At 37.5% G+C, this 16,138-nt stretch overlaps 1 protein-coding gene across 16 annotated transcripts in view; it reads right to left on the bottom strand.

The window, feature by feature from the left end:
• The window catches only part of CARMIL1 (capping protein regulator and myosin 1 linker 1), a 340,308-nt gene that overhangs the window by 135,852 nt on the left and 188,318 nt on the right, over positions 1-16,138 (bottom strand). For all 16 annotated transcript variants that reach the window (XM_003311043.6, XM_530908.8, XM_009450613.5 and 13 more), the window contains 3 exons: positions 13,322-13,410; positions 12,061-12,155; positions 2,222-2,308 (listed from right to left, as the gene is read on the bottom strand). In XM_003311043.6, the coding sequence (XP_003311091.2) occupies positions 2,222-2,308; positions 12,061-12,155; positions 13,322-13,410 (271 nt within the window). The remainder of the gene's footprint in view (positions 1-2,221; positions 2,309-12,060; positions 12,156-13,321; positions 13,411-16,138) is intronic.

Raw genomic sequence — 16,138 nt, 5'->3', positions numbered from 1 at the left:
ATGTAAAGGAGTTAAACTTAGCTGTAAGATCTGCAGATGGCTTCAGGCAATAGGTCTGAAAACACTGACTCCTGGGGAAATCCCTTTGGTAATTTATTTTCATGCCTTAATCTTAAATATGTGTGTATAAATGTGTGCACATAAAATCATGGGACTTATGGAACTAATCTCAATTTCAAACCATTCTTAATTTAACTGCATGTTCAGAATAATGTATGATGGCATGGATATAAAATCATCAAGGGATGACTTTGCTTCACTCATTTATCCAAGGCACATTCCGTGAGAGACTGAGAAGTGCCAGGACACAGCAATGAACGAGGCAAAGCCCTTATTGTCCAGAAATGTACAGGCTAAGACACAATCAAATGTGATGGACACATGCTAAGATAGAGGAATTTACAAAGGGCTAAGGAACACAGAGAAAGGAGCATCTAGTCATACAGGGTGTGGTGAGAGGGGGTTGTCTGAGAACATTTCAAAGAGAAAGTGAGATAGAAGCAGCCAGGCTCAGTAGCTCATGCATGTAATCCCAGCACTTTGGGAGGCTGAGGCAGGCAGATCGCTTGAGCTCAGGAGTTCGAGACCAGCCTGGGAACATGGAAACCCTGTCTCTACAAAAAAATTAGCGGGGTGTGGTAGTGCACGCTTGTGGTCCCAGCTACTTGGGGGGCTGAGGCGGGAGGATCGCTTGAGCCCAGGAGATTGAGGCTGCAATAAGCCAAGATCGTACCACTGCACTCCAGCCTAGGTGACAGAGCAAGACCCTGTCTCCAAAAAAATAAATAAATAAAATTTAAAAATCCACCTCCGACTTTTTTTCAATCCACCTCGGATTTTTTTTTTAATCTACCTCCATTTTTTTTTTTTTTTTTTTTTTGAGACAGAGATAGAAGCTGAATCTGCATAGGATGCACGGAAATTCATGAGACATTCCAGGTAAGGACACTAAGGTTGCTCCAGGTAGAAACTGAGGCATATAAAAACATAAGACAGCTCAGGATGATGATAATTATGATGATGGTGGTGGTGGTGGTGCCGGTACTGGTGGGGGTGATGGTAGCAGTTTACTAAGCACTTTGTGACAGAAACCATACTATATGTATATTAAATCATTTAACTCTACCTGTGCAGAAATAAGATAGTGTTATTTCTGTCTTACAAATGAGGCATCTGGGAGCAAAGACATTATAAATGCATGTTCATACATAAGTAGAAAAGTCAGAATTCAACCTTCGGCAATCTGACTACAGAACTGACACTTTGAACCACTATACATACTGTTTCCAAAAGACAGTGGCTTTCTTAAGAAATGGCAAGATGTTCAAGAAACTTTTGTTAAACAGTAGTCCAGGCACAGTGCCAGGTGCTGCAGATAAAAAGATGAGAGAAGCACAGGCCACAAGGAGAGCCCCAGTGTGGCAGGAAAGACACAATATTTATGCAATAATGTTACATATGTGATCTTGAAGTAATACAAAGGGAACACTCATTGATTCTGTATGGCCTTGGGAAGAGGGAACACATCTCAGCAGAGTTTATCACAGATAAACAGTTTTATAAAACAAAACTGAACCTCTCTATTTGGGGATTAAAAAAAAATTTTCAGGCATCCAGGGCAAAATGTGAAGATATACAAAGGCACAAAGAATGCAGGATAATTTCTAATATTATTATTGAGGTGCTGCTGTGGCAAAATAATAATAGAATTGACAGGATTTGATGGAAAAAATGAAGGTGAGTGAAGTTAGGAACTGACCTGGAGAGAAGATAAGGAAATCTCTAAAGACAGAACTACAAGGAGTGGAGCTACAGTGGTGATCCACAAGTTAAGCCCAACAGTTTTCTGTAAAGCAGACAGTCTATCTGACAGTTAGAAAGGCCAACTTGTTGAACCAAGAGAAACACAACCAGGTGCATCTTGGAATGTGAGGCAGGAGGGCAGAGGCAGACAGGCAAGTGTTCCCTGACTCAAAGTTTTAAAAGTTAAAGACTGCATGTACATGTCAAAATTACTCTCTACTCTGACAGCACTTCACTGCAGAGCATCAAAAACTGAATTACATAATGTCTTTATCTTCAAACTGCCAGAGTAATATAATACATATATTTTAAATGTATTTTTAATGTATTTTTAAATGTAACAAATAATTCTAACTAAGGTAGCAGGTGCAGCAGAAATATTTCAGACACACTCTTAGGTAAATAAGAAATACTGTACCTTTAGGTGATAATGAGGTTTTAGATAAATTTAAGTGCTTTAATCCCTTTGGGAGTTTGGCAAATTGAATACTTAAAGAGGACACACCTGAGAAAGGAAAAAGAAGCGATTAGAATTTTCAAGTTCTCAGAATTGCATTTTTTACAATGGATGAAAATTAACTTAATTTTGATTCTGACTGAAGTGATCATATTTTTCTTTCTAATATCAGACTTTGTTTTCTAAACATTTACCATCAAGTCCCCTTTTCTTTCTGTCCTACCTACAGGGTAAGAGAAGGGGAAGATTGTCTTATCAGGCATACAATATCTGAAACTTTTCCATTGGAGATACTTTGCTTGGGGCCACGTGTCACTCTTTTTCTCACAGTTCTATTTAAAATGCAAATCCTCTTGGAAAGGATAATTGTTAACCCCTTTTCTTTTTAACCTGTCTTAATGAGTTGATCGCTCTTCTAGATGAGCGGATGTATGATATTTAATTATTATCAAGAAGAATGGAGTAATATTAACTATTCTGATAATGGCAGATGGATTCCTATACTTAATTGGCTTATAGCCGACAACCTCATACAGAGCTTCGGAGCATGTTTTAACTTCTTAAAAGTAGATTTTGTAACTTTGGATAACTCACCAGGAATTTACGGTATTTAAAATCAGATATCTTCTAAATTTAATAACCAGAGTGGGAGATTGGGAACACCAGCTCACCCATCCAAGGACTGCAATGAGCATAGACTGTTTTCTGGGAGGAAATAAGTAATACACAAACGTATGCCCTTCATACAGGTCCTTCAACTGACCTCCTGCTATGGATGAGCCATCATTTCCCCAGGGGCATGTTCTTGAGAAGGCTCCTTAAACAATGTTAATTCCTGTTCCCTTAGACTAATTATCAAGCTTCAGGCAGCAATAAGAAATTACTGTGCTGGTTGCTGCCCTTATATAACCCCAAATTATCTACAAATCTTATCACAACTTCTAAGAAACAACATGGAGGTCATGCAGCTAGACTAAGCCTCTACATGGGCTTTTCCCCTAGAACAGTGGGTGTTCTGGGAGCCTCTATTTCCCCACTGTGTTTCCACAGTCAAAGAAGTTTGAAAATCATGGATTAAATCATGTTAAACAGGTTTTTATCGGAGTATTTGTAGAGACTTGAGTATGCTAATCCATTTTGTAAATTACAAAAAGAGGGCAGCCTTGATATTTAGCTGATACACTCTTGTAAAAAAAAAAAAAATAAGTGACTAACAAGTTGATGTGGGAAAAGGGGGAAGACAGAATAACTGTTAAAACTTGATTAATCTAAAAGGCAAAAAAGAGAGGAAAAAAGGGGACAAATAAAAAAATGGACCAGCACTTTGGGAGGCCGAGGAGGGTGGATCACAAGGTCAGGAGATCGAGACCATCCTGGCTAACACGGTGAAACCCCGTCTCTACTAAAAATACAAAAAATTAGCCGGGCGTGGTGGCGGGCGCGGGTAGTTCCAACTACTCCGGAGGCTGAGGCAGGAGAATGGCGTGAACTCAGGAAGTGGAGATTGCAGTGAGCCGAGATCGCGCCAGCCTGGGTAACACAGCAAGACTCCAACTCAAAAAAAAAAAAAAAAAAAAAAAAAAGGAAACAAATAGTAATACAGATTTTCACCCAAATATTTCAATGATTACATTAAATATAAATTTATTAAATATAAATATTTAATTTAAATTTATATTATTTAAAAATATTATTATATAAATATACAGACTCAAATTACAAGTCAAAGATGATTTATTTGAATAAAAATATCAAATGTTTTCAAGAGATATACCTAGAGATATATGTATTCAGAAGTGAACGTAAAAGCGAAAAAAGATATGCTACAAACACTAACCAAAAGAAATCTGATGTAGCTGCAATAAGACAATTTAAATTTTAAGAAGCATTACTAAAGATAAATGGAATATTTCATTAATTAAGAAGATACAATTACTCTAAATCTATGCTCTGATTAACATCATCTGAAAATATATAAAGTAAATCTGACAGTAACAAAAGGAAAATACACATATTATTACATAAATACACACGCATATATAATAATGGAAGTTTTCTAACACACTTCTATTAGTAGCTAATAAATGAACAGAAAAAGTCAGTAAAGATATAGAGAATATCAAGATCATAATGAAAAAAGATATAACTGATATATTTAAAATGCTGTACCCAGTAACTATAGAATACATTTCTTCAAAGTCCACACTGAATATTTTAAAAAAGGAATCATATACTGAGCCATAAAGAAAGTCTCAACAAATAACAGAATGTTCCTTAGTACTGTGAATTCATACACAGAATATTTGTATGTTCTCTGTTACCACTACTGCAGTTAAAATAGGAATTATAACAATAAGATAATTAGAAAATCCCCAAATAATTATAACTTAAGCAATATATTTCTAAATAACAAAAGAGTCAAAAATCACAGTGGGAATTTTAAAAATATTTTGAGTTAAATCTAAAAACTATGGTATTAAAATCTTTGGGATCTAACTAGAGCCATGCCTAGAGAGAAATCAATAGACCTAAATACACATTTTAAGAAAGATGAAAAACTGGAAAATAATTATCTAATTATCCATCTCAAAAAACAGCAAATTAATCCTCACCCACCTCTGTAAACAGAAGGAAGGAAAAAAAATAAGAAAAAGGGAAGAATCCAATTAAATAGGTAGCAGCCATAAAAATAAGGAAATTTAACAAAGTTCGTTCTTTAAAAATACTAACAAAATTAATAAACTCCAGCAAGACTGGTAAAATAAATAAATGAGAAACAGAGATCAAATTATCAAAATCAAATGAAAAGAGAATGTAAAGATCTTACAGGCATTGAATTATAACTCGAGGGTATAAACACATCTATAAGTCAAAAAACTATCATTTTAATAGAAAGGAACAAATCCCTTATGAAAAACATGACAGACCAAAACTAATTTAAGAAGAAGTAAATAATCTCAATAGTTCTCTATCTATTCAAGGAAACAAATCTATTATTAAAAAATCTCTCCACAAAGAGAAGCAAAAGAAGCCACACACAAAGGAGTACATAGGCAAAGAACAGGCAAAGCTCATCCATCATGAGAGAAGTCAGAATAGTAGTTATCTTTTCCAAGTGGTAGAGGACAGGGCTGGTAATCACTGGGGCAAACCACAAGGTAAGTCTGGAGAATGCTGGGAACATTCTGTCTCTTGATCTTGGTAGTGGTTTCTGGGAGAAAAAAAGGCCTCTTCTCTGTTAGAAAGCATACAGATTGGAACATTGTGGATGTCAGAGCACAGGTGAGTAAAAATTTTTACATTTCCACCAATTCTATAACTTTCCTGGAGAGTTCAGTAACACTAAGGAAAGTAAGTGAAAAAGCAAAATACAATGAAGTATTTCCATTTCAAAAATAAGGCTGAGAGGAAAAGACTTGGAACCAAGAATATAAGAATATAGGCATACTGGAAAAAATTGAGTCAATACTTCCAACTTTTAAACGCCCTAAATCTAAATCTATGCCCTTTTTTTTCCCCCAAGATGGAGTCCCACTCTGTCACCCAGGCTGGAGTGCAGAGGCGCGATCTCGGCTCACTGCAACCTCCTCCTCCCAGGTTCAAGGGAATCTCCTGCCTCAGCCTCCCGAGTAGCTGAGACTACAGGCACGTGCCACCACGCTCGGCTAATTTTTTGTATTTTTAGTAAACGCGGGGTTTCACCGTGTTAGCCAGGATGGTCTTGATCTCCTGACCTTGTGATCTGCCCGCCTCGGCCTCCCAAAGTGCTAGGATTACAGGCGTGACCCACCGTGCCCAGCCAATCTATGCCATTTTTAAAATATTGCTTTACCTGTTTAACCATAAAAATATCAATTATTTCATTTAATCCTTAGAACATTCTTATTTGGTAGGTACTATCATTGTATTTTTAATATAAGGAAGCTGAGGTATAGAGAAGGTAGGTAACTTGTCCAAGAACACTTAGCTAGAAAGCTGTGAAGCCAGGAATTAAACCCATGTGTTTCGACTCTGGGACTCACTGATATACACTGAGACATGAAAGACCTAAAACACCAAGAAAAGCAAGCAGCAATCCTAGAATCTATAAGTCTCTTGTCTTATTTAGAAGATCAAATCAGAGCCACCACCAAATAGCTGGGAAAAAATCTGAGCGTACTTCAGGTCAACAAAAAACACTAGAGCTAGGATTCTAAATGGTGTCTAAATGAAATAATCGAATTTTGAATAGAGTGAGTGGAGAAGCCTGGGCAACAGAGTGAGACCACATCACTACAAAAAAAAAATTAAAAATTAGCCAGGTGTGGTAGTGCACACCTGCAATCCCAGCTACTTGGGAGACTGAGTGGGGAGGATGGCTTGAGCCCAGGAAATGGAGGTTGCAGTGAGCCATTATTACACCACCATACTCCAGCCTGGGCAACAGAGTGAGACCTTGTCTCAAAAAAAAAAAAAAAAAAAAAAAAAAAAAAAGGTGAGGAGAAGAAGTGAGGACAGACATTTCTGAAAAGGCTGAAATCATAAAAACTAAGGTAATTGGGACGGATAACTAGGAAAAACAGAACACAGAATTTGCAATGCTTAGAGAAGTAAAGCATAAATGTACACACATATATTAGTATTAGAAAACTAAAACTAAAGTTTCCCCTGAACAATGTACTCTGACATGTTCTGTTCTATTCCACTGCTTTAAAAAAAAAAAAAATGCTTGTCATGAACTATTAAATTGATTTCACAGCCAGCTAATGGGTCTTGACCCACAGTCTAAAAAAACACTGTGTTAGATGAAGATCAAGAGCAAGCTGGTGAACAGGCATGGCCTGGCAACAAGGATAAGAATAGCTTGTGTATGTGTGTGGTCTGTTCACCATCTTGTGTTGCTCTTGCAGAAAGAGAGCAGGAGGGTATCTAGCATTTGAAAGATTACTCATACACATTATACCTCTGCTTACTAAGTCATACTCGAACCTCCTTTACCACAACCCCCTCAGCAATCAGAAGACTGCAGGCCTGGTCCTCTGTACATAGATGTGAAAATAACAGAGATTTGCTGCATCAACATTCATATCATACAACTCTTTGAGAGTTTCCAAATAAGTCCCTGAGTGGAAGGTTTAGGTACAAAACCACATTCCATTTGCTGTTTAAATTCCTCAGAATTCCTGGCCACTTAACTGTTAAGACCTTATCTCCCTTGTTTTTTTGTTGTTGTTGTTTGGTATTTTTTTTTTTTGAGACGGAATTTCTCTCAGTCGCCAGGCTGGAGTGCAGTGGCGCAATCTCGGCTCACTGCAACCTCTGACTACCTGATTCAAGCGATTCTCCTGCCTCAGCCTCTCGAGTAGCTGGGATTACAGGCACACACCACCACACCCAGCTAATTTTTGTATTTTTAGTAGAGATGGGGTTTCACCACATTGACCAGGATGGTCTCGATCTCCTGACCTCATGATCCACTCGCCTCGGCCTCCCAAAGTGCTGGGATTACAGGCGTGAGCCACTGCGCCCAGGCCCTTGTATTTCTTTGAGCTTCCTTACAAATAATAGTCCTGGCTTAGTCTTTTTTATATCCTGTATAACTTAATTACAGACCTCTCATTCACCCTTTTTATTAGTTTCAAACACAAAATACCATCACTGAAAAGCTTGGGAACAAAAATTACTAAAAGTTTTCTCTAGATTGAAATTTCAATAAATATTTTACACTCAATTAGATTTCTTGTGGAATTTCCATCCATGAGCAGAAAAGCTACCAATCATCTTCAGGTATTTAGCCTGAATGAAAAGAATAAAGAATTTGTGTTCAGGAGGCTCATCCCCAAGAGTAAAGAAAGGTGGGAGATATGAATGTTGGCAGTTGTCTGTGAGCACTGGCAAATACAGCAATGAATGAATTTAGAAGGGGCAGAAATGAGAAAAGTCTTGGTCTGCGAAAATATTTCCAGGATGTCAAAATTTGAGGGTATGTGAGCAGAAACTACACAACAGACTTGGCAGGAGCATTCAAGGCTATCCTTGGAATGATTCATGATGACAGCACTGGTGAATGGGATGCAGCTAGATAAAAGGACACAAAGTCAGGTCTCAGGAGTAGGAAAGCAGAGGGAAAAAGTAGGCAAACATCATCTTTGAACACATGGTCTGACTCTATACAAAACAAATCTCTCAAACTTCACCGTAATTTTCAAGTGCAAATAAAAAAACTATACAAGAGCATTAAGATTGAATAAAATCAAATCAATCAAATTCGATTTAAAGAAAATATTTGTTGATTGTGCACAAAGTCTTACACTAGACGCTTTGCATCTTAGGAAAGAAGGAAGGGGAGACAGAAAACCCAGAAAGTGGGGATGAGAGGAAGCAAGGTGCTGAAGCATGAGGGAAGAAATGTCCACCTCTAGTTCTCGTGTGGGCAGAATGAAGTAAGTGCTATTATGGAAGTTTGCACAGGAGCTCCAAAGTGAGGGCAAGACAGAAGAAACTGCACCTGTGGTGACAAGTTGTCTAATGTGGCTGCACGTCAGAGAACATGAAGCGGACAACGGGAGAGAAAACAAAGGACCTCAAATTCATTCTTCCTCTTCCATCTCCCCAAACAATGTGTGGTGTTTTAAGTCTAGCTTCTTTCACTCAACAGTGTTTTTGAGGTTCATCCATGATGTGGCATGTGTCAGAATTCCATTCTCTTTTGAGTAGTATTCCAGTGCACATATTATATATACCGCATTTTATGTAACCACTCTCCAGTGATGAACATTTGGATTGTTTCTACTTTTTGACTATTATAACTAATACTGCTACAAACATTCATTCACAAGTCTGTGTGGACCTAAGTCTCCTTTCTCTTTGGTGATATAACTAGGAGTGGAATTTCTGGGTTATATGGCAGATTTGAGTTTAACTTTTTTTTTTTTTTTTTTTTTTTGAGATGGAGTCTCGCTCTCTCACCCAGGCTAGAATGCAGTGGCGCGATCTTGGCTCACTGCAAGCTCTGCCTCCCCAGTCACCATTCTCCTGCCTCAGCCTCCCAAGTAGCTGGGACTACAGGTGCCTGCCACCACACCCAGCTAATACTTTGTATTTTAGTAGAGACAGGGTTTCACAGTGTTAGCCAGGATGCTCTCGATCTCCTGACCTCGTGATCCACCCACCTCGGCCTCCCAAAGTGCTGGGATTACAGGTGTGAGCCACCACACCCAGCCAAGTTTAACTTTTTAAGAAACTATCTAACATGTTTTGCATGTGGCTGTACCATTTTACACTCCCACCAGCAATGTAGGAGTTTCCATTTCTTCACATCCTAAGACTTATTTTGATTATTGCCACACTACTGCTTTTGAAATGGTACCTCACTGTGGCTTTGATTTGCATTTCTCTAAACACTGAGAAGTGTCCCCTTCCTGGTCCATCTGAACTCTGGATTTCATTTGCTTAAGAACCTTCCTCAAACAACTACCTCCCTCTAGAGATTTTTTCTTGTCTGTCGATAAATATGACTGAATCCTTCCCATTTTAAAAACAAAACCAAAAATAGCCCTCCTATAAACAGTGATCACCATGATTTCTACTTTGTCACATTCACCTCTCTGTAGTATCTAATAGAGAAACATTTGTTTTTCCTAAGAATTGAGTATACCCTAGAGAATCTCCTATTCCATTACTATGCGTCCATTAATTTCAGCTTTGGCTTATTCTATGAGGGTACTTTTTGCGTGATCTAGTTTTCTAATTCAGTCTCAACCTTCCTGTAGATTCACTACTTTAGATGATGACAAGTTACGCTGGAGATTTTTGCTTGAATACAACCTAGGTATCTTTGTCAGCACAAAACAATAACCATATTAAGAACAAAAAGAAAAACTGAACATCTATATCATATATTCAGCTCAGTTGAATAATTAATACTCGGCTGGGTGCGGTGGCTCACGCCTGTAATCCCAGCACTTTGGGAGGCCGAGGTGGGTGGATCACGAGGTCAGGAGTTCGAGACCAACCTGGCTAACACGGTGAAACCCCGTCTCTACTAAAAAAAAATACAAAAAATTAGCTGGGCATGGTGGTGGGCACCTGTAGTCCCAGCTACTCGGGAGGCCGAGGCAGGAGAATGGCATGAACCTGGGAGGCAGAGCTTGCGGTGAGCCAAGATCGCGCCACTGCACTCCAGCCTGGGCGACAAAGCAAGACTCCTTCTCAAAAAAAAAATAATAATAATTAATACTCATCAAATATAACATTGAAAGGTGAAAGGCCTTATTCAACAAACCTGGAAAACATTTGCAACAGAAAATGAAAACAAAATAGTCCCACTAGAGATAAACCAATTCCTTCTTAAACCTTGTCCATCCGTGTTCTACTAAGAATTCAAATTCTCAAGTTTCCCTTTCTAAACCTACTGACTCCTCTCTCTACCCATGCAAACACTTTTAATAAAACGTTCTGACTCTTCGTGAACTACAGTCCTTCATCCTTTCCCTATTCTCGCACTCAAATCTTGTTAAATATTAAAAGATAATAGTGGTAAAGAGAATTCTAAGATAGTCCCCAAGATTCTCACCCCCGGGTGTATATGCCCTGTGCAATTTCCTTGAATGTGGGGGTGGGGAGCAGTAAATATACTGTTGACTCTTGAACAACATGGGTTTGAACTGCACTGGTCCACTTCTGTGTGGATTTTTCTCCACCTCTGCCACTGCTGACACAGCAAGATTAAGGCCTTCTTTTCTTCCTCCTTCTCCTCAGCCTAGTCAATGTGAAGATGACCAAGATAAAGACCTTTATGATGATCTACTTCCACTTAATGAACAGGAAATATATTTTCTTTTTCTTATGATTTTCTTAATAAAATTTTATTTAGCTTAAAGAATACAATATATAATACATATAACATACAAAATACATGTTAGTCAACTTTTTATTGGCAAGGCTTCCAGTCAACCGTGCTATTAGTAGTTAAGTTTTGAGGGAGTCAAAAGTTACATGTGAATTTTTGGTTGCTTGGGGTCAGTGCCCCTAACTCTTGTGTTGTTCAAGGGTCAACAGTAATGAGACATCCCTACCATGATTAGGTTACTAATCACTTGACTTTGAGTTCATGAAAAACAGGGAAATTGTCACGGGTGGGCCTGATGCAGTCAGGTGAACTGTTTAAAAGAAACTAAAGCATCAGAGAGATGTACTCCAGCTGGCCTCACACACAAAACAAACTTCTGTGTTGTGAGATAAGGGGGTCACATGGCAAGAACCATTCTAGGAGCACAGCCTCTAGGAGGTGGGAGTGGTGCCCACTGACAGCTAGTAAGAAACTGGGGACATCGAGCCTATAGCTCCAAGGAAATTAATTCCACCAATAACCAGTGAACTTAAGGAGGACTCCAGGTTACAGATGAGAGCACAACCCTTGCTGACAACTTGCCTTGTCTTGAGAGACAGACCCAGAGCACAGAACCCAGCTAACCCGTACCCAGACTCCTGAGCCAAGGACAGTATGAGATAATAAATTTGTATCATTTTAAGCTGCCAAGTATGTGGTAATTTGTTATGCAGGACTATGTAACTAATAAAATATATTAAAAATAATATCTTCCTTTCCTTTTGTTTCACTTCAAAAAAGGTTAAGCAGATCATACAATTGTAACATAAGCATTTATATGAAAGGTTGGAAAGAACTGGAAGCCAACAGGACCATTAACAGCACTTATAATTACAACTTAGCTTGATACAGCTCTTCAGGCATGGCTAAATTAAAATTCTCTAATCCTCTTACAATTCTGGCATCAATGATAATGAGAACTCTGCAGTACCTCTATCCTCCAGTGGGTTGCCAGCAAGGTTAATTGTGTGGAGTCCTGAGTTGGGATTATGTGCTAGAGCACTGGCCAGTTTTTGTGCAAAATCTCTGCGTGTAAACAAAACAATAAGATTAAATAACAAAATGTAAAACCATTCAAACGGAACATTTAAAGCTTAGAACAGAGTGAAATCTAAACAGAGAAACCTCCCTTACAATATTAGTCTATATAGCATATATTTCTTAATACCCATTAACACCTCATTAGAGAATTTGTAAAGCCACAGCCAGAAAATGGTTCATTCTGATTGGCCAAAAGCAAAAAGAAAATATACAATTGCCCCTTTAAAGGCACTCTGTTGTGTGCTATTAACAGTACTTTCTGGCCCCTCCATAATTAAAAAAAAAAAAATCCTGGATTGAACCTGCTTTTCATGAAAATTATAGTATTCACCACATCTTATTTCTCATTCCATGCAATTGTGAATGCAAAACTGATTACACTAATTATTAAGTTTAAAGGTTACAATTGCTAGTGCTACATTTTGGCAAAAATTAAAACCACTGTTTTAGTTATGTTTAACTTCAAATAACGTACTAAGTGCTATGATTATGAAACTGTCAACCCTCCTCACTTAGCAGTAAAATCTTTATTCTACTAGATTCTAACTCTTATGCTCTTAACAGTAGGCTTAGGTAGTGACTACTAAACCACTAGATAAAGACTATGCAAGTGTTAACCTGAAAAGGGAGAAAAAATGACTAAAACTGATCAAAGCAAAGCAGTAAAGTCATATGAAATATGTTATCACTATGACCACCAGTAACGATAATAATTAAACCTACATATACTATCTACAGAGTAAAAGGCACTTTGCCAAGTACTTTAAATATATTAATTCATTTACCCTCGCAATTTTAATTCTATAAAATAGGCATTATTATTATCCCCATTTTAAGAGTGAAGAGAATGAGGCACAGAAAGCGTAAACAACTTGTGCAAGGCCAGGAGGCATCTGGCTCAAGGATCCATGCTCTTAAAAACTATACTATGTACTCTCAAAAATATCAAGTGACACCGTATCAAGAGATGTTACCAAATTCTTAGCCTTCATGATGATGGCAATTATAGGGATTTTTTTTTCCCAGAAGGAAAAACATTGCTGTATATGTGATCAGCCCAATTAAAAAAAAAAAAAACTATGAATTAATTAGAAGAGCAAATGGCACAGAGTTTTAAAGCAACATATTTATATATTCAGGAAAATACTCACGTTCTAAGTCCAGCATTTTCCAACACCAATTCTTCCAGTCGATTGGACCTACTCACCACCCTCAAGATCTGTTCACAGACATCAGTGGACTGTAACAGAAAACATTCTTTGACTATTCCATAACTCTAAAGAAGAAAAACTTTATTGTTATAAATCTATGCAATGCAAAGTTTTAATTAAGTAAAACATTCACTCATTCAATAAACCTTGAATGAGCATCTACTACTACGCACCATCGTGATGAAGATCCTGGAAATACAATGATATAAAGGAGAAAGTCCCGGCCTTCAAGAGTGTGCCATCCAGCAGGGGAAACAGACAAGAAGAATGCTATGGTCAGAGTTTGTGTCCCCCGACCTCCCAAAATTCACAGTTAAAAACCTAATTTCCCCACTGTGATAGCATTAGCAATTAGGTGCCTTTGGGAACTGACTAGGTCACGATGGTGGGGCCCTCATGAAGGAATTAGTGCTTTCGTAAAAGAGGCCCCAGAGAGCTATCTTGCCCCTTCCACTTAGTAAAGACACAGCTAAAAGGCACCACCTGTGAACAAGAAAGTGTGCCCTCACCAGACACCAAGTCTGCTGGAGCCTTGATCTTGGACTTCTCTGCCTCAAGAACTGGAAAATAAACCTGTTATTTATAAGCTACCCAATATATGGCACTTTGTTATAGTAGCCTGAATAAGATAAAAATATACAATTATGATATACAAATGTATAAAAATATACAATTATGATAAAATAATAAAAAGACCATTTTGGTAGTGCTATGCATACATATAGGTGCACCTAATCCAGGCTCATGAAACTTAGAGGACTTCCCAAAGAAAGTGACATTCAAAATGGAGAGCTGAAGATTAAGTGTTAGTGATTATGACAATGATGTTGAAAATATCTTTGCAGAGTTCTCACCATGTGCCAGGCACTGAGTTAAGCCCTCTATGTATATTTCATTATAAAACCATTAAAGATTATTATTCCATTTTGATAGATAAGAAAATTAAGGTTTAAAGATGTCATAAACTTAATAGGAAGGCTAAATAAGTACTTGATGAACACTAACTGGTGTTAGGATGTTCCTACTGGAGCATAAATAGGATAAAGTGGGAAACAACCTAATAATAGGAAAAAGCTTAATAAATAATTGTCTCATGTTAATAAACATAAAATAAATTGTCTCATGTAATAAAAAATGTCAAAAAAACCATTATGTAGTTATATAACTATTATGCCTATATGTTAAACAAGATTACAACAATTAAAATGAGTAACATATAACAAAATTTTCAGGGGACGGTGTTAAATGAAGAGTTGTGCCCTGGTGGTAGAATTGGGCATTTTTTTTCTTTATTAATGTTTTTATATTTATAACCTGCTTCATTCCAAAACTAATTTAAAGTGGTTCTTGACCTTAATATTACTTATACATTAAAAAGTCATTTTGGCTTGTGCCTGTAATCCCAGAACTTTGGGAAACTGAGGAAGGCAGATTACTTGAGCTCAAGAGTTCAAGACCAGCCTTGGGAACATGGTGAAATTCCATGTCTACAAAATATACAAAAAGTAGTGGGGTGGGGTCCCAGACTGCGCACGCCTGCAGTCCCAGCTACTCAGGAGGGTAAGGTGGGAGGATCACTTGAGCCCAGGATGTCGAGGCTGCAATGAACCGTCATCGCACCACTGCATCCCAGCCTGGGCCACAGAGTGAGACCCTATTTCACACATGCAAACACACACATACACATACACACACACACATAAAGTGATTTTAAAATTCTCCTTGCAACCCAGGCTGTACTAAATACTTCATGATATTTAGAAAAAAGAGTGAGAGAAAGAAGGCATGTTCTATGTGCCATGGCATATAATATCAAAGCACTTTCTTTTCTTAAAATAGCACATAAAAATATTACAGTACTTTGACTTATCAGATCACAAATACCCAACTGGATTAACCATGATTGGAACACAGTCTGAATGTGGCACAAGTTCTCTAGCCAAGTATTTTTAAGAAAACCTAACTTGGATACACCCCAAGTCCCACAGCATGTAAGGCTCTCATAATTCTTATTTGCTGTTTGATTCCATTCTGTCTATAATGCCACTTTTACACTATTGCTGGGTTTCTAATGTGTCCCACTGATTTAAGAGGAAAGAGAAAAATTAATTCCAATTGACCTGATGCCTACAATTTACATTATGCTGACAGTGATGATATTCAAAATGGTGACACCCTTATCAGTATAATTCTTTATCTCACAATGCACATACAAAGGAATTGGTCTTATTCTGTGTTGTCATGATAAAAAGTGATTACTTAGATAATGTTTTTGCAGAGATTATCCTAATAACCAGAAATAATTCTTGGGATCATTACCATTTCTGGGCTACCTTGCAGTGCACCCAGAAAAGTAATTTACCATAATGCTTTGAAGATTTATAGCTCATTGGGGTATAAATACTGTAATACAAATTTATTAAGGAAAATGTATGAAAGTGTCTCCAACTTTTCTTTAAAATGCCAGTAGGGGAGACGTGTAACAAATCATTCATGATTAAATTAATTCTACTAATTTTTATTGAGTGCCAAGTACATTAAAAGCATCATTTTCTACAGGGATGAATATAAGGAAATGAAACTTTTAAAGGCAGACACACTCAAACCTAGCTACTAAGTATAATGTGATAATTCCAATAGTGTTATCCAAATGTCTACAGCATGTGCAGCACTACGTGCATCAATTTAGGAAATTTTTAAAAAACTGGATACAGTGGCTCTCCAGGAGCTTGCATTCAGTTAAAAATGGAATGTAAA

This window comes from Pan troglodytes, chromosome 5, assembly GCF_028858775.2.
Source record: "Pan troglodytes isolate AG18354 chromosome 5, NHGRI_mPanTro3-v2.0_pri, whole genome shotgun sequence".
Taxonomy (NCBI): domain Eukaryota; kingdom Metazoa; phylum Chordata; class Mammalia; order Primates; family Hominidae; genus Pan; species Pan troglodytes.
This window is presented reverse-complemented; position numbering and strand designations above follow the sequence as displayed.